Source organism: Gallinula chloropus (genome assembly GCF_964237585.1).
Source record: "Gallinula chloropus genome assembly, chromosome: 20".
In the NCBI taxonomy this organism is placed as follows: domain Eukaryota; kingdom Metazoa; phylum Chordata; class Aves; order Gruiformes; family Rallidae; genus Gallinula; species Gallinula chloropus.
Window position 1 is genome coordinate 6,671,194 of NC_140105.1, and position 22,852 is coordinate 6,694,045.

General features: G+C 41.7%; 2 protein-coding genes across 2 annotated transcripts in view; both read right to left on the bottom strand.

Moving 5' to 3' along the window:
- Positions 1-810: 810 nt before the first annotated feature.
- NOL11 (nucleolar protein 11) lies at positions 811-11,880 on the bottom strand (the record flags this gene model as incomplete). The annotated part of the gene is made up of 18 exons (XM_084273572.1): positions 811-1,100; positions 1,388-1,495; positions 1,766-1,858; positions 2,424-2,502; positions 2,964-3,185; positions 4,039-4,164; positions 4,387-4,571; positions 5,334-5,411; positions 5,677-5,780; positions 6,446-6,569; positions 7,155-7,231; positions 7,957-8,154; positions 8,273-8,411; positions 8,904-8,961; positions 9,236-9,381; positions 9,947-10,003; positions 10,533-10,646; positions 11,731-11,880. The coding sequence occupies 18 exons, from the start codon at positions 11,878-11,880 to the stop codon at positions 987-989; spliced, it is 2,172 nt and encodes a 723-aa protein (XP_084129698.1). The 3' UTR covers positions 811-986.
- Positions 11,881-16,640: 4,760 nt separating this feature from the next.
- The window catches only part of PITPNC1 (phosphatidylinositol transfer protein cytoplasmic 1), a gene marked incomplete at its 5' end in the record, with an annotated part of 77,333 nt that continues 71,121 nt past the window's right edge, over positions 16,641-22,852 (bottom strand). Inside the window, one exon of the mRNA XM_084273398.1 lies at positions 16,641-16,961. Coding sequence (XP_084129524.1) covers positions 16,702-16,961 — 260 coding nt within the window. The 3' untranslated portion in view covers positions 16,641-16,701. The remainder of the gene's footprint in view (positions 16,962-22,852) is intronic.

Consider the following 22,852-nt stretch of genomic DNA (forward strand, 5'->3'; position numbering starts at 1 on the left):
TAAGTATTCATTTGTAGATAGTTACATGTACCTTAATTGGACACCAAAGTGCTGCTGAGTAATGTTAGAGCTGAGCTGCAGACTAGAAGTCAATCTTAGGAAGCAAAGGCTCACGAGTTCTACTGGTGTTATTCGATATATTAACAATTACCATATTACTCAGTATGATGAAAAACAAAATATATAATTCATCATATCCACAAATTATCTTAATATTCAAATTCGGTTTTGCTAATAAGGTGATTAACATTTTGGTATTCTGGTACAAGTCTACCTTCTCTGAAGGCTTCTGTCCCCAACCATCCATTTTAAACTATAAGAAATCCAGCATTATGCTCACCTGTCTCATTTTATCTTACTCCAGATGAGCTTTCATTTAGCTGAATATTCAGTTGATTATAACATGTAATTTTTAAGTGAACACCTAATCAGGAGTACAAATCAATAGATGTTTAATACCTGCTTTCATAAAACTTTAGTTCATCACTTTTAAGAGACAGTCAAAACAAACCTGTATTTGAAATGCTAGAATTCAAGCAGCACAGATGAGGGTAACCTGAGGTGTTTGCTCCTTGAGAAAGTACTTGGAGAAAACAGACAGATGTAGGTAAGAATGTTCTTATTTTAAATTGGAAATGAACTATTGGCAAGGCCAGTAAGTACCCTTCTCTATGGTTCTTCAGCTGCCCAGTGCAGTTTTAGGTGTTTTCCTAAGTTTTTACATACATACATTTCCTAAGTTTTCAGGGTGTTCCCATGATTGCCTATCAAAATGATACATGAAAATATAAGGAAGCATCCAGCTTCTTATCCAGTCAAAAAGAGCTTTTAATACACAAGTTTCAAACTTACAACTCCCATACAGCTACAGAGTAACCATATGCCTCCTATGTAGAAAACAACTTTTCACATCCCCAATATGGAGTGCTAATACATCCTCATCATAAAAGGAATCAATAAAAATTAAAATTGTTAATATTTCAAATTCAAATAAGTTCCAGCACTTCAATAGAATATGTCTGACAGTCTTTCTGGTGGTTAAGCCTTTGTAATTCTTGCAAACTGCTTTCAATCTTGTTGAGTTCAGAGTAGAATCGTACCTAAAACCAAGAAAACAGGTATTTACAGTTCAGTAAATCTTAATTCTTTTCATACATCATTATACTGTGGAATGAGGTGTGGTTCTGCACAGTTTCAGACAGCAAAGGAATAGAGCAGCTTTTGGAATCAAAAATGAGAAAGCAAGGCAAGTGCCATTTCATGCTCAGGAAGGAGCATACAGAGGAGAAGAGACATTATTTTTGTTTTGTTTTGTCATCCCTCCCATTCTTAACACCCATATTCCAATCCATACTAAAACGAAATAATCTCAGAAGATACAACTTACTTGGGCTCTCACAAATTTATGCAGGTTTGAAAGCAAATCTTTTGCTTCTGGTAGCATCACCATGACTGTGAAGTGAGCATCCAGCAACAGACACATCCAGTCCATAACCTGAAGACAAACAGGACACACTTTATGATACACAAGAGACAAAGATTTTGCTTTAAAAGCTGAGCTCTGAAACATTAACTTCTAACACCAAACATGTGGTTTCATATTTGTAGGCAATGCATTTTCCAATCTAACTTCATACAGGTTATATAAACAGACAATACTGTACGGAATGAATGTGCATCTCAGTTCATTTCAGATATTCACAACTACTCACCAAGTTACAACAGAAACCAAAGGAAATAGAGCTCCTAGAAGTTAGGTTCTCACCTGATTTACAGTTGGAGAGTGTGTTCCAGGAAGTGTGATATTGATTTTTTCACTGCATTTCACATACAGGTAGTATAAATACCTGAGGAACAGCTAGAAGTGGAAAAGTGAGAAGTCACTCTGAAGCCACATATGCTCAGGCACTAAGGTATGTGCAGTTCTTGAAATTGTATTTCAGGTTTGGAGGGGCAGGGGAGCTTGTTTTTTACTAAACTGAGATGTTCTGTGATTGAATACTTGAATCCCATTCGTATTACATGTAGCATTTTACACAGTGTACAGGTTGTTTCTATTTTCTAAACTTCGGTTCCTAATGGAACTAGTTCCTTTCTTAAAAATTATCCACATCAAGAAGAGGTACAACACTTGCTATCAAAACACAAGCAACATTTTCCAAGAAGACTGGGTTATAAAGAGGGTTTCTCACATTTTCTAAAATAAGCAAGAACTGAAAAAAATCAGCAGAAGTTCCATATATATATGTAGAAAAATGTGACATTCTTTAACAATGAAGTTAAGATTTATTTTCATGCATTAGTTTGTGATTCAAACTCCAGCAAGAGTGGCAAGTTTCTGATAGACAATTAGAAAACTCTCTTCCCTTGCCCTCTCCCCCAGTAATAACAGTTTTTAAACTGTTTAATTTTAGGATACTTACAACAGCTTGCTTAGCAGGAAGGTTTTTCAGATGAGGCAAAAGAAATGTTTCACTGTAGGCTGAACAGAGAACAGCATTTCTGTGCAGGACTACTAAGGAAATAAAATTACAAGAAAAAATACCAGTTTGTACAAACTGAACTGTGTTTTATTCAGGTATTTCCCCAGGACCTCTTACAAAAAGCCCATTTCAGCTTTCTGAATCTGCCTTATTTCTATAGAGAAATATATACAACAACTGGAACAGTTCTGTTTACAGAAAGTATGTAATTGGCTCCCGTGTTTCAACACAAAAATATCAAAATCACTGACGTAATTTTCTGATAAACAGGCAAAATTTTATTATGTTTTTGCAAAAAGTTTAATTTGGCATAAGTGCTTTTAAAGTTTATCTGTTACTATTTATATTCTGAACAAACTTTCTACTGAGTAAGAACTTCTCTTATCTGAACTGCTCAGATTTTCAGCAATAACAGAAGATACTAAACACCTCCACCACATACACCACACTGACTTTCCTTCATTAAAGCACAGAGGATACAGTAACGCTGCCTTCTGGGGTCCGACAGGACAGAATTCACCATCAGCTCTCAGACGGGTTTCCTGGGTGGTTTCAGTATCCCACATGTCTTCTTCTGGCTTTGCATTGAAACCATTTTCTAAAATTTCAGTCTTAACTTCTTTATTGTTGAATTCAGTATCGATGTAACAGATTACAGACTCTAGATTCACATCTATTCTTTGAAGATAGGCATCACTAATGCTGTAGAAGAAAATTCCAAACATTTAATACTTTTAATTAACAGCCTTAAAATCAGCAATCCATCAACCTAATAGTAGTACAGGCTATGAACCCTGTGAAGCCTACTATAAAAGTAAAAACATACACTAAAATACAGAGTCTTGCAGAATGACTAAAGGCCATGAGAGAAGACTTAGTATTTTGTAATTATGAACCTTGAACAATGCCCGTGCTGCTCTTCTGTAACAACACTGTAAAGTCACTGTATTATTTGACATTCTGTCATGGGTTGATTTAAACACTATATCCCACTCAAGACTGCTGCTGTATTCTGACATCAGTGGGGATGCTTCAACCCATAAGCTGTTAGGATTTTTATAATTCATTTAGTAATAAAGTATTTGATGATCCCAAAAATATGAAATTAGTAAGAATCCTTTTTGCTCTGGAAGCCTAGAGGAACAGTCAACGGTTTTCTTTTGGTTACAGTGCCTACCTAAAACTTCATCTTTTTTAGGATATAAACTTTAAAGAATTCATCTTTTTTTGCAAGCTTCTCAGCCCAGGTTAAGTTCCCAATTAAGTCTGTTATACAGTAAGCAGACAGCTGTAACAACAAATGTAGGAGCTGCCATTCAAACCAGCAGTGTTACCAAAAGGCACATTCATTTAATTACATAGTTTTTATAATTAACCCATGTAACAGACTCCTTGTAAAAGTTTGTCAGTTTGCAAGACTGACTACTGTACTAAGAACAACTTCATGCACAGTATTAATTGCTCATCTACAGAATTAAAGCCATTGTTGGCAACATGCAGCTTTTTATTAGAGGCTTGCTTTGGTGAAGAACAAAAAAGAGTGACTCCAACATACCTTAAAAATACTTTCAAGCAAGCATAAGTCATTTCCTCAGGGATATCTGGAAACCGTTGCAAGCAGACTTGTAAGAGATACAGATCTTTTTTCTCCAAAGCAACAGCCATTAAATCTGGACACAAACTGTAAGAATATGAAAAGAACTGGATGAGATGAAAATACAGGTGCATTCACCTTGTTTTACACAAAAAACATCTGGCAAGTGTCAGCTTCATCACAAAGTAAGCGTCAGCACCTATGATAATAAACTCTGATAATTCAAGAGTGCTTTATAAAGAACAGGATTTCTACTTTTTATTTTAAAGACTATTCCTTACAATTAAAAAACAAATGCAGAATCATCACCTATAAGACAAGTCTCGGGTTTGGACTATCTGTTGCAGGAAGTTTTGAGGGTAGTACTTTGGATTTGTTTTACATCTGTTCATGAGGGCAGTCATTACACATCCAATAGTGGCTTGGAAATCTGGCATCTGTGCTTTGGACATTAATTGTCTCAATTCATCTTCAAATGCAGTTGTAGAAGCATCCTGAAAACGACAAATACCGTACAACTCAAAAGTACAAGGCATAGGTTTGAGAACTGTACTGTTACTAATTAGACCAAGTAGAAAAAGAAGTATTTGGGAATTCAAGCAAGGAAAAAAGTTAACAAAAACACCCCTCACCACTTTGTCCTTTGTAGTAATTCTCAATCATGACAGAGCCAAGTGAGTGTAGTTATATTCTCTGAACTCAGGTAAACAGAACCTGTCAGGAACTGCTCGGGCATTACTGCTTGTTACTTCAGTAACACTAATAAGATGTCCAGCCAGGGCTGAACTCTAGGTATGTTCACACAGGAAGGGAGGCAACAACACTTCCAAGCTTCAGAAAGGAACTGAACAGATGACTGCTGCATTTGCAGTGGAATTCCTGGCATTCTTTCTAGATCCAAAGTGTCTTAAATAAAATTAAAGCCATAAATAAGAATCTAAACCAAAGAATTCAGGTGAAATATCTGCCCCACCTTACTCTAAGAGAAGATTTTTCATTAAAATGACCAAATCTTTACAAGTTTTCAGAACTCAGCTATTATAAGCCCTGTTTTGTGCAGGTCTAGACCACACACACAGTTTAATTTCATCATGTCCAAATACTATTCTGGCATCACCATCATCACAAATCCTCCAACTCAACTGTTTAAGCAGCTTTGTCAATTTGGTACGTGCACGAGGATTGGGAAAGAGATAACAGCTTAGGAGACTAGAATATTCTGAGAATGCCAAAACCACTACTTCAGGTTTACTTACTTTTAGATTTAGTAAGAGCTGCCCAACTGATAAGGTATCTGACTGTGCTTTAGCAACCGGGTTCCTTTTCGATCGTAACTATTACAAAGAAAAACACTGAGTTGTTATTTAGCTCCAGAGAGATGGTATATATTTAATGATTTCAACCAAAATAACTAGGAACTTCATGTGTCAACTTGCTCCAGAGATTAGAATTAGTAGCTGGGTAGTCCAATGCCAGAAGCAGTGTTAGAAACAGTGAATGATAAAGCAGAATGTCCTGCTACAACACCTAAATGAAAAGCATGGGGAGGAGACAAGAGAAACAGAACAAAACCCTCACAGGCTCCTGATGATAACTTACAGTCATTCTGGACTCAGATTTGAGAGCTGTAGACTGCTGTGGCTGAAAGGAATCCATCAGCTCTTCATCCCCAAGGGTATTCCAGTTTACAAATGCAGAGGTTTCTGTGAACACAAAATCAAACTATCTGAAGGTATCATTTGAAGCACACGTATTAAAGGATGAACATTACATCAATGTCATACTAATAGGTATTTTCTAAAGTATAATCCAACTAAATTTCTGCCACAAGTTTCCAGTTTTATCTCAGCAGTAGGTAATTTTATGACCCTTTTTACTTATTGTCTGTCATTTAGCCTCTGGGAGGAAGAGAAGTTATTGCACAATTTATTGTGAGCATTACAGACTTGTAACGTTCTAGCAGCACAACGCTAAATTAAAGATGCTACAGCAGTACAATTTTAAGCTGAAATTTACAAACTAAGGTTTGACATTGTCCCATTCAGTCACTAACTCTCTGAAAACAATTTATAGGACACAGCACTTAATTTTGTTGTCAGTATTCATATCTAGTATTCCAGTCTTTTTAGTCATTCCCATATTTGAATGGCAACCCAGTTTAAGTGAAGCCACAATAACTTCAGACATTTATGCGCTTTGGTGTTCTCAGCAACACTAAATGTAACAGCTAAAAGCAGAATACAGAGCTAGGTCACTTTAAGCTGTTTATATTAAATGGATTTTATAAGGCTCTATGAAATAATTTGTATACAACTTCAGAAGCTTTCCTTTTACAACGCTTTTTCACTGTAATTATAAAAATTCTTACCAGGGGTTTGACTGTCCTTCAGTTTTCCCACAGCAGCTGCCAAGGATGAGGTTTCACACTTGTACATGATCACTGTCAGCACCTTCCCGTGAGTAAAGAAAAACTTTTCCTCATAACACCACAACTACAAAACATTAAAACATCATTAGTGAGAGGAGCAGAGAAGCCTGCTGTCAAGTATCTTCCAGGGATGTCTTAAAGTACAGTGGCTGCTCCAGAGCATTAAGTCCACTTGATCACTGTAGTTCTTAAATTTCCTCTTGTGCAATTTTATGACAGCTGCTCTATTTCATCAGTGCATTAGTGCATTGATTACTCATGTGTCAGTCAACTCATTAACTGACACCTGAACATCTTGAAATACTAGGAATCATTTAGGGCAATTGACCAAACAGACAAGATATATGCCTGGGTTTGCTGTTAAATCAGCTATTTCATTCTCATAAAAAATAAAAACAAAAAAAAAAAATCAAGCCCACCAGAAGTGAGACGGTCCTTAATTAGCAAAGAAGTTGCCATAGGCCACCATTCTGCCACTAAATATTCTGACAAAAATAGCTCATAAACTGGTCAATATGAATTTTGTTTCACAAGTTGTCATTCACTGCTCTTCCAGCCAGAAGGGGAACTCTGTAGCCCACCAGTCTCCTCACTGCTATCATGCCAAACTCACAAAGCATCTGGACCACAAAATGAAGATTGAGCTTACTTGTCCACTGGTTCCCAGGGGCAGCTCCTTTGAAGTCTGCAGTGTCTGAAACTTTGTGTTCCATATCGTTAGGCACTCTAGAAAAATAGGAGAGAGCTGTTACAAACCCAAAAGCAATATAAACACGCTACATTTGCCTTTGCTACATTCAGTAAAAAACACTTGAGGAAATAGAAGTAACTGTTTCAAAATAACTCAGTGAGTAATCTAGTAAACATTAGGAATGAAGTCATCTGGTTAGATCTCATGAAAAATACTTAAAGATGAGTTAGTTTTCCAGTCAAGAGCTTTAAACAAGAAGCAGTGGCAAGAGGGACAACAGTCAGTGTGACTTCCAGTTGGAAACAACATTTTGTTCTAAAATGCTATTTCAGTGGCTTCAGTTTCACTGATCCCACACTTGAAAAATTTGGGCTTGAGGCCAAAGTGTTTGTTTCAGTTATTGTAGACACTGGTTTCTTGTAGGACATTAGGTAGGTCTGTTTCACCACATCAGACCCTTTAAAAGTACCCAAGTCCTCCCTTCAACTCCCCTCCATCCATGACTTGTCCTGTGGCATCTATTCCAGTGTTTCACCAACAGCATGAAAGGATATATCCAGACCCAACAGCAAGTGTAGCCCTGCGACCACTCAGCAGTTTACTGGGAAGGGTTATCTTTTGGCCAGTGTTCTTACCAGAACAGCTCAACTATCCATTAATTTCAAGCACCAACTCACTTGTTATTTGCACTATTTGCTTAGTGCTTTGTCTAAGGGCATTTTAGACCTTACAGCATCTTGGTCTGATTGTTCCAAGTTACCTTTGGATTCTTCACCAGATGCAGCCAGACTTCCTAATATTGCAATGTGGTCTTTATCAAGGACAACAAAAGAAGTTCCTTTCAGAACACTTCCAGACACCGAAAGGTTCAGCAGCAGTGACTTGGACAAAATCTGCTCTTCCTCTTCAGTATTTTGCTGCAGAGGTATCAGAACCTTGTACACTGAGTCATTGGAATCTGCCAAAGAAAAATGATGACACTTTTATGAGCTAAAAATATTGAGCAGTAATTCATAACTATCAGGAATTTATGTCCTTTGTTTTATTATCACATCCTGCTAGAAAATACAACTTACTTAAGCACAGAAGGGTGATAGTTTGCTTTTTTATATATGCTGTGAAACTCTGTGGCTTAGATAATTCCTGTTGTTCAAGCTTGTATTTGTGCAGACTATTCATTTTAAGTTTCTGTACGTAGACAAAAAACTCCCCATCCTAAAATAAAGAAAATTAAGTTAAAATTAAGCAAAATTAGGAATTTGTGCTTTCTATAGGACATAGAGCCTAATTCAGAAACAAGTTTGCAGACTCAAGCATGCAAAGGAAATTCCAATTTAATGCACCAAATGGATTTGCAGGATGACACATTTAAATAAAGACAAATTAACACATATATTTTTAAAAATATAAATCCTATTTAATAAGTTCTTCCCAATGAGCAAGTATTTGAGGGCAATGAAGAGTCACCACACAATTGCCTACCGGATTTAATATGAATTGATTTTCTCTGAATTTTAAGAGGCTCAACACTGAAAGCAACCTAACTTCAATTGAACTGTTGTATTGGCAACTATACATACAAAATATATTGATTATATCACGATGGTTTTACTGAAAGCTCTTAAAATCCAGTTAAACAGGTGACAGATTTTAGGGAAAGCACTTAGATTTGCTGCTATGAAAGTTTTTGAAAAGTATTCAACTCACTTTCTCGGTAGCAAAAATCAAGACAGGTTGTTGACCTTCCATTAAAGCTTCACTCCACCTAAAACCAGAAAACTGCATCAATGTCTTGTACATTCTAGGGCTATACCTGAACTCATATCACTGTTCCTTAGGCACCCTCTTGTTTTTAGGATACTGTAGAAATAATTTTACGATTTTAAAAAGAATGTGTTGGAAAAAAGACACCCAACCCCAAGATCTCAGCCTTCAGATTTCTCCCCTAATCCCCCCGCCCCTGCCAAAAAATGGAACAACTTTAATCATCATTAATTCCTCTGAGCAAGAAATAAGCTTCAAAAAGTTGTATCACTTACTTGATGACTTCATCTGTGATAACATTTTCGATTTCTTGTTGTGGGGCTTCCAAAAGGGCATCTAACGTTCGAACACCTCCTCCCTTGAACAGCACCACTGGGCCCTCACTGGGTAGTGAGTGTATTCTGTACACATCAGCTGAAAGCTACACGGAGAAATTAAATCGCTACCTTCTTCAGTAAAGCCTTGTGGCTTTGGAATAACCGTGCAACAAAAGGAGGATGAACCTGTGGGATTCCCAGGGATGTAGACTGAGTGGTGTTGGTTTCCTGAAACGCTGGGAAAAATCACTACCCAGCAAAAGGCCAGGAAAGCGTCCCAGTGAGCATCACATCAGAAAAAGCATCACTGAGGGCAAGGAGTTCACACAGCTGTTCTACAGCTGCACTGGGTTTGTCGGCGAGGTGTTGGTAGCAGGGGTGTGTACAGTGTTGTGTGACACACCCACCAGAACAGGAAAACCTGTATTGGAACATAACCCACCACCTTAAACCAAATTCCTGGGAACTTCTGGCATTGGGATATGAATCATTTTAAGGGTACTACATCACTGATCAAATCTCTCAGTCCAAGGGGGTTCCCTGCATTACTCCAGAACACGATAACGCACAAGTTAAGGCGATGGTCAGCTAAAATGAAGTATGAGAACCAGCATCTCCTCCCTCCACTGGGATTCAGAACTTAACAGGGAACATACGTGAGAGACTTACCGTTGCTTTAAATGCTTTGTCCAAGTTAATGTCCTTGTTCTTCCATATTCTTAAAACCTTTAAGAGAAGCAGTAAAACAGTAACACAGACGTCTCAGCACACAAAATACCTGCACATCACTGAAACAGAGGAAAACACACAAAACAGTCCCAGAAACCATAATGCAAACTGACCCAGGGCAAGCTTACAGGGGAAGAACATGAAGCAGAGGCAACAGGATACAAACCAAGCTCAGAAAGGATAGGAAAGACTCAGGGTAAGGAAACCAATATAGCAGAATTCTAAATGGAAGTAGATCTAAGTGATGGAGGCGAATTAAGGTGCAGAGTACTTGATATGAAGGAGAATGTTTCAAGAACAGTGAAAGGTCAAGAAAGATATTTCATCAATAACAAAAAGCAGCAGGTTCAGCATGTGCTGAGCAAACACATGTACACAAACAGGAAATGTTTAACTAAAATTAGAGAGTTCCATGCATTTACATTTGGCCAAAAAAGACAGCACTGTGGAGGTCTTCCCTGCCTACATTCACCCAGAAGCCTCACTACAACCTTTTCTTCTTTTAAGAAAAGGCGAAGGATCTCACCTTGTCATCATGGACAGCTATGTATTCGTGAGTTTCAAAGTTGCACACCACTGGACATGTGAGAATCTGCCCATGTTTAACCGACCAACAACCTAGTGGCTTCTGATCCGAAACCTAGAGGAGTTGGGAACAAAGACACTGTAATTAGAGTACAACGTGGTGCCCTTTGGGGGTGTTTCTCATGGCAGAAGGGAAATGCAAGGTATAGCCACATCTGATCTGAAGGCTAAAATATGCAAACTGCTACACTGAGAGCTTCCACTTGATCATTGCCGTTTCTGACCTTAATTCAGAAAAATTCAGAATACCGTGCAAGAACTCTAGATTAATTAGAAAGATTTCTTTTCATATAAGAAGTAACTTTGACCTGTAGCAGTCAGATGGGCTTATGCCATGACGCACAGCTACGAGGCACGGCTCTTCCAAAGCAAAGACACTACTTCCAATCACCAGTGTAAGTTACTTGTACCAACACAATCGTGCATGGTGCCACACTATTTCACCTCCTATTTCAGTGCAAGTTGTTGAGATCAAAAGCAATTAGTTTTATTGTCTAAACTCATGTTACCTGTGATCTATACCCAGCCCCACAAACGTGGGAGCTCATTAAGGATAAAACTCCCACCGTGGCCCTGCTGTTTCTTGTTATGGTCTACTGAAGCACACACACAGGTGACAAGACACCAGGACACGCTCTCAGTTTGAAGTGCTGCAGACTAACAGTTTCCTTTTCACTCTCCAGCTGACACGCAGCCCGGCAAAACGAGGGTCACCTGGGCTACAGCAAAGAAGCGTTATGTTCCCTGTGCTTGAGGATGGAAGATGTTCTTGGGACGGAGGGAGAAAAGGAGAAACACGGAGGGAAGCGCCCAAGCCGACAGCCGCTCCAGTGGCAAGCTGGCCGGGGGCAGCGGGACAGCGCAGGTGAACAGGGCAGCGCCGGGCAGGAGCCGCCGCCCCCCGAAGCAAGCCCGTGCCCGAGGCCGTCCCGAAGGCGGGATGGTGGCCCGCGGGAGGGGCTGGGGGGTCGGTGACAGCCGGGACCGGCCGCCCTCCGGACAGGCCGGCCAGGGCCGGGGGCAGAGCTGCCCCGAGGCGCCGCCAAGGCCCTGCCCAGGGACCCTCCCACAGGCCGGGGCTGCCCGGCGGCAGTAGCGACGCTTTCCGAGGACCAGCCGGGGCTGGGCCAGGCGGTTACCTTGAAGAGCGTGGCCGTCCTGCCGCGGTCGGTGAGCAGAACGTGGTCGGGGTCGGGGCCCGGCTCCAGCGCCAAGAGACCCCCGCCGAGGCCAACGCCGCCGCTGGGACCCAAACCGCACAGCGTGAAGCTCTCGCACAGCGCCGCCATCTTCGCGAGCGCGCCCGTCTCGCGCGACCCAGCGCGGCGTCGCGTGACCTAGCGGGAGGCGGAGCACTAGCTGGGGCTGCGCACCGCGCATGCGCCGCTATGTGGGGCGACGGGGGAATGACGGAAACGGCCGAAGGCGCTCGGGAGTTTCCGGGCGCGCGAGCCTGTCGTTCCCGCGCGTCAGCCCTCAGCGGCGGCGGCCGCTGCTGCGGCGCGGGGGGAGCTCCGTGTCCCCTCAGCGAGCCTCTGCTGGGAACGGTTACACTGCGGCCACACGTGCGTGATTCCTGCTGACTAAACGAGCCGGATTCCGACGGGCCGAGCAGGGGTCCGACCCTGAGCGGCTTCAGCCGGCTCCTTGCCGGGGCCCAGCGCCAGGCGGCCGAGCGACGCGCCCGAGCGGTGCTGGAGAAGCGAAGGGGTAACGACTGACCCGTGGGCCCTGGCCTGATAAAACCCCTGAGGCGCAGCCAACACGGGGATGTTGGGGGCGGTTTGAATTCTCCTCGCAAAGCCCTTTCTTTGTGCTCGGGCATTTTTTTAAGGAAGAGACTGCTGGAGCCTGTTATTAACACCGGTTAATAAGCGTGTTCCTTGCTAGGGGAGACCTGGGTAAAGGAAACAGCAGCGGTTGTAAAGAATAATTGTTGGTAGTTTATTTACAACAAAATGCAAGGAAAATACAATATTAAAATAATAAATAACCTGGAAAAATCTGAAACTAAGTGATATGAATGAGAAACATGACGATTTCTCCTGCTGAGCCTTGCGTTACGCGTTACTTGACGTGCAGAGCGTGTCAGAACTTGGTCCTTCTTTGAGGGTGGCGACGTGTTGCCTGACGTAGCCGTCACTGCTCTCAGCCAAATGACTTACTGGACGTTCAGAGTCACATGGAATTACCACAGAAAACGAAATAGAACGATGAAACACGTTTTAGTGACGCCACAAAACTAGAGGAGATTGTAATTCAATGACCATGCTGTTCATTTAAAGCAAAACATTGTTAGACTTAGTTAGCAATTTTAACCTACACATAGAAACCCAAGTCCGATGGAAACAGAGAGCTCCTATTGACAAGATGATGAATTCTCTCTTACTGCACTCACTAATTCATAAAAAGCATATACATTTGGCTTATTTCAAATGACAGCAGGTTGGGTTGGAGTTACAGTGCAGGAAGCTTCAAAGCAGTTTTAACAAAATGTAGCGGTCTTGTTACAAACTAAAATCCAAGGAACAAATACTTCCATTTCAAAATCTCTACAGCAGCAATTAATGCAAGTTGGCTACTAGATGTCACAAAATCACCTTCCAGAATAATCAAAAAAGCCAAAGAATAAGGTCAAATAGTTTCTTTCCATAGGATTTATCCAGTCATTTACAAAATCAGCCATTACATTCATAAGAAATCCCAGTGAGTATGTGTTTCAGGAATGTGCTGCTCCTCAGTGACTTTGCGGACACCTCCCCTTTTAAATTTATCAGGAGATCTACCCTTCTACAGACTGCAGTGAATTGCCAGTTATTTTGTAATGATTGTTCCATGTGAAATACATAAAAGTACGAGCAAAGCTGTGAGGAGGTTTTAATAGAAACCCAAATAAACTAATCACCTTATTTGCTCTGAAATGTATTCTCCTTGATGAAAAATTCCTTGTCAAACCCCAGCAGAGCCGGACTGTGTAATTCCTCAGTCACTGTGGCAGAGGACAGGGCGGTTGTGCCTGTGGTGAGGCACCATACTCTAATGATGTGCTCCCTAAATAATCACATTGTTTATTTTTGCTAAAGAAGTGATGGGCAATGCCCTCCATTCGTTTCCTAATAAACATATTTGAAAATACCACAGAAAGTACTCTGAAAAAATCAGTAGTGAGAATAACCCCTTGGCCACAGGTCATTATATGGAGGCATTCACACCTTCCTTTGCATCTCATTCCCTGTGGGTTTGTGTGGTTGCTGAGAATCCCAAGAAGAGCAGAAAAGGATATTTAAAGGTCTGGTTGACCCGAAGAGCACTGACAGGTGGGGAAAGCAAGGGCAGAGGATGCTTACAGAGGCAATGACAAGCCTGGGGCATTTCTTACCCAAAGCAATGGAACTCTACAGATCTTTTCTCTGCTTTCATGAGGAAGCAGCATGGAGGCAGCAGGGCTGATCCTGACCCTCCTTGCAGCCAAAGGTGGGTTCAGACTATTGGGTCAACAGACCTGGCAATGCCGGAGGAAAGCTGGGTGGAGGCAGCAGCACACACAGATGGAGCATTAAGCACCCTGTCACTTCTTCCATGACAGGATCTATGCCTTTCTCCTGTCTCTCTGTCACACTGTCATCTTAATCATATCTACTCAGGTATGTTAATTATTTTCATACAGGATTTATCCCCACACCTACTTAATATGATAATCAGTGTATCCACACGGGATTGGAAATCAATTAGTTGAACCCAAGTAAAGGGATGACTGCTTCGGTCTAAGAGTCTGTGTCAAAGCCAAAGTGTGTACACAGACAGTAACGTGGAAGCACGAGGGCTCTGTGACTACAGCTGAGCAGATTATTCTTTGACAGGGAAAAAAACGCATTGAAAAATAGTTTTTCAGGTGGAGCAGCCCTAACCCACTTCTGTGTAGGTCAAATTCAGGAAAGGAAAAAACAACCAAACATTGCTTCATGTTTTCAAAGGTCTCCCTTCTCTCACTGTTCCAATACTGCTACTAAATAAATGATAATTAAAAAAAAGGTTAAACCGGTTATGATCATGAATCTGCACACCTTTTAAGATGAAATCATAGAACCGTTTTGGTTGGAAAAGACCTTTTAAGATCATAAACCAATGTAGGAAAGCTTTGTTTGCATCACTACAGTGGCTTCTTTTTAAACAAAAAGATCATTACCCATTAGTTTACTAATCACACAGAATCCCCAGCTCTGGGAAGGACAGGAAAGCAAAACATGGGCAGTAAGTGGGAAGAAGGCATGAAGGCAGAGCACAGCTATCCTACAAAGAGCTCCCAGGTTTGCTAGCTATGGGATTTTAACTATCAAGCAAACACACACTTCTCATCAGTGCAGGTTGGCAGCGGAATTACCTTTCCTGCTACTACAACTACCCTATAAATACCACACATCAACAGAACTGCTACTGATCTACAGCCATGGAGAAGTTCAGTGCATTGAAGCCAGTCAAGTCTCAGCGCTGTGCTGAGATGGTGACAATGTCCTGCCAGGCCAAGGGCTGTCCCCAAACCCTTGTTCAATACTCAGCCACAGGTCAGCTCTGTCTCCATGTACAAAGGGTCATCCCCTTTGACCATGTGGTTCAGGCAATGGCTGTCACCCCCTGGGAATTCACAGCGGCTTATTTAGCAGCTACTGCAGCTACGGATAGAGACGGTGCTGACAGTGTCCAGTAGCTACTGCACCACAGAGAACAGAGCACCCCGAACGGGGGGCAGAGGGGAGAGTGTCTCACTGAGCTTCCATTGTGTAAAGGAAGGGAAGGGGAAGGGGAAGGGGAAGGGGAAGGGGAAGGGGAAGGGGAAGGGGAAGGGGAAGGGGAAGGGAAGGAACCCCTTCTGCCATTTATTTTTCTCCTCCTGCCACAATCTGCACTTCCCTAAGAGAAACATCCTTTTCTACATTTTAATTCCTGAGACTGAAGAGTGGTTCCACACGCAGACCAGGAAGAGCACTTCTGTTTCCTCAGCATTCCCCTACATGGGACTAAGCAGCCCCATGACTGATTCATTTGCTTTTACACTGACTGATTTTTGTTCAGCTCTTCCCTAGAGACCATGGCGAAGCCTGGAAACAGATTTTGTTAGCAAAGATTGTGCTGTTCAGGAAAGATACAGTGCAGGAAAGAAAATGGAGTCGCTTATTTTCTTTCCTTTACATTCAAGGTCTCAGAGCGTAACTACCACTCTTCTTCCAGTGAGGACAAGACAGAACTCATTGGTTTTGCTTCTCAGCTGGCTCAATTTAGCTGCTTTTTTTCAATCTCACACATGGAACACCACTGATGAACACCAATACAGACTTAAGAGATCACAAAAGGACAGGGGAGAGCTATTAAAATACATTATCTACAAGAAATAGGCGGTTTCTTTTACAAATTCTGTGCAAGTTAGAAATAGTTCAATGGCCTCAAAGTCAGTATAATTAATTACAACTGGGGCGCCAATACAGTGATATTTTGGGTTTGAAAAGTTTTGTGTTTGATAGCTAGGCCCCAAATCCTGAGTCTTATTAAGCAGAAGGTGAACCCGAGTGATTGCTGTTGGTGTTCGAGTACAATGAGTTGCAGGTCAAAGGTTAACGAGAAGCCTGGGAGGAGGAAGGATTTTAAAATCAGCTATAAAAGAAGAAAATGGGAGGGTTTGGTTTTTCCTGTTAACCCTGTGTTCTACTCGGCACTAATTTGCCTCAGAAGTCCTTGGCAACTTTACTCAATACCTACTCCTAATGAGAAATGCTGTGACCTAGATGAGGATCTATAGGTAGAACACTGCTACAGAAAGATTCGCTTTCTTTTCCAGGGATCCCCTCAGACTGGTTCATTGCCTGTCAGTCAGATGCACCATATGGCTTGAAACACTACTTTAGGAACATAGAAACACGTTCTCTTGCATGCACTTCTCTGAAGGTTTTAGGGATCAAGTCTGAGGAAAGAACTAATCTTTCCACACCAGTAAGATTATTTTAAGAAAAAAACAAAAAACAACAACCAACAAACCACCATGACCTTTGTAGAAATTGAGTTACGTCACTCTTGCTGTGGCAGACATGGCTTATCAGGAGGAAACATGCTGGGTTAATTTAAAGGGGTTTTTTCGCTGGGTCTGGAAGAGTGAGAGTTTCTGGAGCAGACTTTTTCCGGGGCCGGTCTTTGGGAACTGTCAGGAATTCAGGAGCATCTGTGGAGAGAGGAGTTGATGGAGCACTAGATGGAGCACTGCGGGTTGAAGAAGGCATGGAAATGTTAGAGATCGATATTGCAGGTGGGAAAATCCCAATCTTCTTGTTGGTAGCTTCCTGAGTTGCTCGTTCAAACTCTCGGACTTCATCCATTGTCATGTCTTCAATGAAGAGAGAAAGACAAAGGCACGTTAGAATCCTTGCAAATGAGCACTTGCTCAAGGTAAACTACTGCCATCTAACTTGTAAATCAAGGACCATTGCTTATCATGCAGAACATGAAGTGATTCTGCACATGAACAGCTCCCTGTTGTAATGCAATGATTGGAGTACAATAAGAGGCCAGTGTACAGGAAACAAAGTTAAATACATTAATCACATCTCATGGTTCCTCTTCTACCTGGGTCTGGACTGAATAAAGACTGCTGGCTCTCTAATTGCTGGAAAAATCAAGCTATTTCATGGGCAATTAAAGAATACTTCTGCATACACAGGCAGCAAGTACAATTTTTCAGAACTTCAAACAAAATCAAACTGGTGGGTTGGATTGTTGGGTTTTTTTTTTTCATTTAAGTTATGTGCATGAACGGGTGAGGGGTTGTCACCACTTTGTTCATCTCCTGTGATTACCAAGGGATGAAAACCTCTCTTCCCTCCTGCACAGCTCCTGCTGCCCTCCTGCTCACAGCGGCAGCCCGGATCAGGCCGTGTGCTCGGCCACTAATGAAGCCTGAAAAAGCCACTACACCCTTTTCCATCCAGAGTCGGTGTTTAAACATTAATGGGCAAGTGGCACAGCCCCGCTTGATTCCCTGCAAAGCAGAAGCGAATGAGATGAGAGGTTGAAGCCACTTTGCAACCAAACTCGAGTCCCCGGACAGCTTTTAGGAGCAGCCGGAGTCTGCGGGCCGGTGCGGAGCTGGCACAGTGCTGCGGGAACCCACAAGAGGGCACAGCGATCCCAGCAGCGATCTGCTCTGCCTGAGCCCTGCAAAACTCTTCCCATCACATCTCAGGCGAATGACAACTCAAACTGGTAAACTGAGGGGGAAAAATAACGCTCAAGCCTTGTGAAAGTGCCGCTTCGTGTCTGCGTTGCCTGCGAGATGCCACCGAGCCAACTGAAACAAATGCTGCGGTTTCACTTGGCATCATGTTCAATTTGCAATATTTCATTAAGCCATTTTATAGATACTTGGAGCTCTGAAAGCTCAGAAAAAAGAAAAAGAAAGAAGCCCACTAGCCTGTCAATACATTCAAAGTGCTGGCTCATCCAAGTGTCCGAGACATGAGACCAGCAGTGCTGCTCACCGGGTGCTTTGGGTACAGCCCCACCTTTCACCATCACCCAGCCATGTGCAGCTGTAGCCTTGGCTGCAAGTGTTATGTAGGAGAATCTTTATGTTGTATTACCACATCTTATTAAATAAATAAAAGCATGTGCATTGCCAGCTGCCTTCCCTTCCCTGCAGATGACATTCCAGGCACCTTTTCAGCCCACATGGCTGTGCCAGGCATTAGGAGCGAGGACCAAGCTCTTCGCAAGTCGGAGCTACGCAGTGGCAGTGGTCTCAGAGGAACTGTACCTACTCATGCTGGCGATAGATTTGAACCTGTTTTGCTGATTTACGTTTTGTTTCACCCTCTAATAGTGTGTGTAGTGTTTCTGCTCTCAAAGCCTTTCAAAGCACCCCAACATCAAAGGGAGCCCCTGCATTCATTTCGGCCATTTTCGACTGAGGACTTCTGCACAACATGAAACATGTCCTGGTAAATGAAAGTGAAGGACAGGAAGGCTCCTCAATTTACTGGCCATTGAAGTGAAGACTGATGAAAGTCTTACTTGGTGGGATCCTCCAAGACTGTCCGGTTTAAATCCAGACGCAAAACATTTATTGTCCCTTCAGTCGCCTTCTGCTTTTCAGCTCACACTTGCTTTGAAGTAACTTCTGTTCTGATGCACACTCAAGTAAAACCAGCCCTTGCCCTCAGCTAAAATGGCTCAGGCTCTTTTTTGTTTTGGTCAGTTCTGTGCTGGCCTCAGCAGCAGTTCTGCCACATGGGAACTAGGGATGGCAGACTGCATTCAGGGCCGAATCCTGAATCAGATTCCACGGTCACTGCTCAGCTAAGGAGTAACTGTGATGTCGCTGGAGCTGCAACATTACAAACACAAGAACCATCTTCTTGGTTATTGCTTAGACAACATCATCTCATGCTGGGGACAATTTTTACTCAGTAAGAACAAAGGGAAGACCTCAGGACGGAGCCCTTTGGGCCTCGCCCCACACTCGTTACATGAATAAAACCACCCTTGTGCTCTACAGCGCAGCCAGTGGAAATAAAGGAATAATAACATTTCAAAAGCAAGCATCACCACATCTCTTCTGTTTGCAGATTGAGGTAATTTCTACTTGAGGTGCCCAAATTTGGAACTTAAATACTTGATGAAGTTTCCAGGATCTGAATCGAAGACCCTACACAGAAACTTGCCCTTCTCCATAAACTGCTGGAACATCCTTCTGAAAACACCTCTCACCTTGTTGGACAACATTAAAATCAGTTTTGAAAAGAGTGAATAATTCATTAGATTTTGGTGTGGTTTTGTTGTTGTTGTACTGGGGTTTTTGGTTGGTTGGTTTCGTTTTGTTTCCCCAGGTGAAGGAAAGAATTTGATCAGTCCCACAGATACTTTCCACTCCCCATGTTCCTGGCTTTTTGACTGAAGCATTCTGAACTCTCCTTTTTTAACTATTCAAATAGTAGAAGGTAAAACTGATCTTTAAGTTCCTCTTTATGCATCCAAGTGCAATCAGAGGGATGTGTTTTCCTGGAAGACAAGGAGCTGTATGTAGGAGCCCAACCCCACCCTTTCTTATATCAGTGGCAGTTCAAAGTGCAAACAAAAGGTGGGATTGCACTTCATGGAGAAAGCTTCTGATCCTACTGAAGCAAAACCTCCCCAAAATTCCACTGACTGGTCAGCAAGACCAATCGGTTGCTCTTCTCTGATCTGTGCAGGTGGATTAGCTGAGGACGGGCAATAGGTTTGAAAAAATGACATACTCTTGCTTTGGCATGGCTCTCTATTTCATCCTCAGTAGATGAATGTTGGTTGCAAACTTTAATGTTGGTTTTTTCATGCATATTTTTCTCGTATTCTCGAACATCATCCATAGTCATATCTGTAAAAAGGTCAAAATTGTTGGCATTTTCCATTGATTCAGTGCAAACTTACTTTTTTTTTAAGGAGAAGGTTCTAGGAACACATAGTCTTTCAGCAGAAGCCAACAAAGGATTTAAAAAAAAGCATGGAGCAACTAGCTTTATGAAAACGGCCTCATAAAGGTAGTTATATCAGCCAAGGAAGGTGTGAGAAGGTTAAGTCAAAGGGAGTCAGAGAACAGGAAGGAGTGGAAATTGTTCAGGAGTATCTGTGTAATGTAAGGTAGGCAAAAAGTATTGAAGTGCAGGCCTTGGCAAAGGCCAAGATCTTCTAAGAAGACTTTAGAAGATCCCTTGGAATAAAGGACAGATACAGAAATATTATAAATATTTACTTACCTTTCCAGGAACTTTCAGAAAGATTTTATGTTAACTTTGCACAGCACATCTCATAACCAGCAAATGTTGTTAGAGCACACAGCAGTTTAGATTCCAGAAACTAACAATTATACTTGCAAGTGAATTAATAGTGAATACAGTAATAGTTTTGTGGCCTCAAGCAGTTTAATAACTTGTAAGAGTTAGAAATATTCTACTGATCCAGTGGATTCTACCAGTAGGATCATCCAGCACTGCCTAGGCATGCCTGATGTCATCAAACTCGTGTAATCCATGAGGTGCTTGCTAGTAACTCAGAGCAGTTATTACAGATTTTAAAAGCATTTGCCATAAGCCTTACTTCCTGTAAAGAATCCAGTTAATTGACTTGTGACCTTACTCTTCAGAGTATTCCCATGTTTTCAATAAATCTACTTGAGAGTAAGGTGTGAGTGAGCACAAAGCCTGTCAGAATTGTTTGCTTTTTACAAGGGTTTGATAACTTGAGAGCTGCATGAAAACAGCCACCAACTTGTTACTCATGAAACTGAAATAGCATGTTATTAGCACAGCACACTTGGCAATGTGTACCACCTCGGGTAGCACACACTGGTTCTGTTCCCCAGGCTTTTGTTTTTCACAGGTTTTCTATGTGCCACTGGGGTTTGTGAATTCTTCCATCGCACGCTCCTCGTCACGCGACAGGCGGCTCTCGGTGCCTTTAACGAGGCAGCTTTTCAGGAAGGATAGAACCTGAGCTGTTCTAGCAGCAGCACATCCTTTATCGGTGAAAATGAAATGTACTCTGAAATTCTGATCAAAAGGAAACAGGGAATACCACTAACCCCTAGTCTTTCAGTCTTTTACTGTTATCTAGAATGGAAAACAAGCCCATAAGCTGTGTCAGTAACATGCTGAGGATGCGCTTTGCCAAGCAGAGGACATGCTCTGTATTAGTAATTAACTGCAACAATAGATTTTCTTAACAATAAAGCTAAAAACAGTTTAGGAAATGTAATGACAAGACACACACATGCTTACAGCATCAGTAAGAGTAACCAGTCAGGAATATCCGTAACACAACATGTTGCTTAATAACTGATCTAGCAGTGTTATTGGATTCAGTTCAGATGGCTTAGCTGACCATCCCCGAGCCTTCCTCACACTTTGTTTTACAGGCTGGTAATGCCAAAGGCACACAGGTGATTGAAATAATTCTAAAAAACTCCCTCCACACAGAAACGTGGCAAGAGCAGTACCACACTGTATATACCACAGCTCATAGGTATGGAATTGAAGTGGATGTATACAAACTGGATCCCACTCATTCTGGATAAGGAAATACTCTGTCTGCAGGCAGTCAGTCTGCCTGGAGTTTCTGCCTCAGAACAGCGCAGTGGGACAAGGGCTGCAGGCAGCACACTGTTACCTCCACTCATTTTTTGTACTTTCTTCTTTTTTTTGGGTACATCTCCCTGTACACTGAGCCTTTGTTCATCTCTATTTTAGGTTTTGTACTTAGCCTGACAATTAAATTCTAAAAGTACACTGTAATATGTAGTAAAAAGACTCATCGTGACAGCAGAAGCCCAGGAGATGATTCTGTATCCCAGGGTTTCATTTGTGGAAGGAGGGTTCTGAGCACTCAGAGTTCAGATGGGAAAATCTGTGGGTAAAGATTTTTGGGCCAAACCTTTTCTGTACATTTGCCTTCAGGATTACTCACTGATCAGTGACTCCACTAAACTGCAGGTGACTCTTTGCTTTCCAGTAACATTTCTTTATGTCTCACCATAATAGAAATTCTGGGTAGAATTGGGGCAAACTTGTGGGCTCAATTTTTACATGGGATTTGGCTTCTTTAAATAAAGTCATAAGCTTCACTCTATACAGGTAAAATACCAGATCACAATATTCCAGGAGGAAAAAAATAGAAAGAAAATAGCTCTTAAAAACCCTTTCTTACTGGATACAAAATTCTCTTACTAGTTTATAACTATCCCAAAATATAAGATATTTTTAGTAGATCTTAGTATTTTTATGATCATTACAGCACAAGATTCTAATCCACTGTTAAATTTAGGAGAACATTGTGATTTCAAAAGCATTTTTTTCTATATTAAAAAAAAAAATCACAGTGAGTTTGTTGTTAGATTCTAGTGGTCATTCTTATGCCCCAAATGGTGTTTCCTGAAGCTTAAGGAGGATCTAAATATTCAAAATATGTGCCTAAATTCCTATAATATGTTACAGGAATGTCTTAGGAACTGAGAATCTATAATTACAGATATATCTTACTGAAAATACATGTGAAAAGGCCAAACACTGTGAGCTTGTTGACACCAGTGGCTGGTTTGATACTGGGGATTACTGGGGAGTGCCCATCTCTACAGCTGATTCATGGATTCAGAACTCTTTGCAGCAGCTGCTGTTGAATGAGACCCAGAGGGTTTTACATTTACATCCCTTTTTCAGAAAGAACCTTACAGCTCCATCATTTTTGTACTGC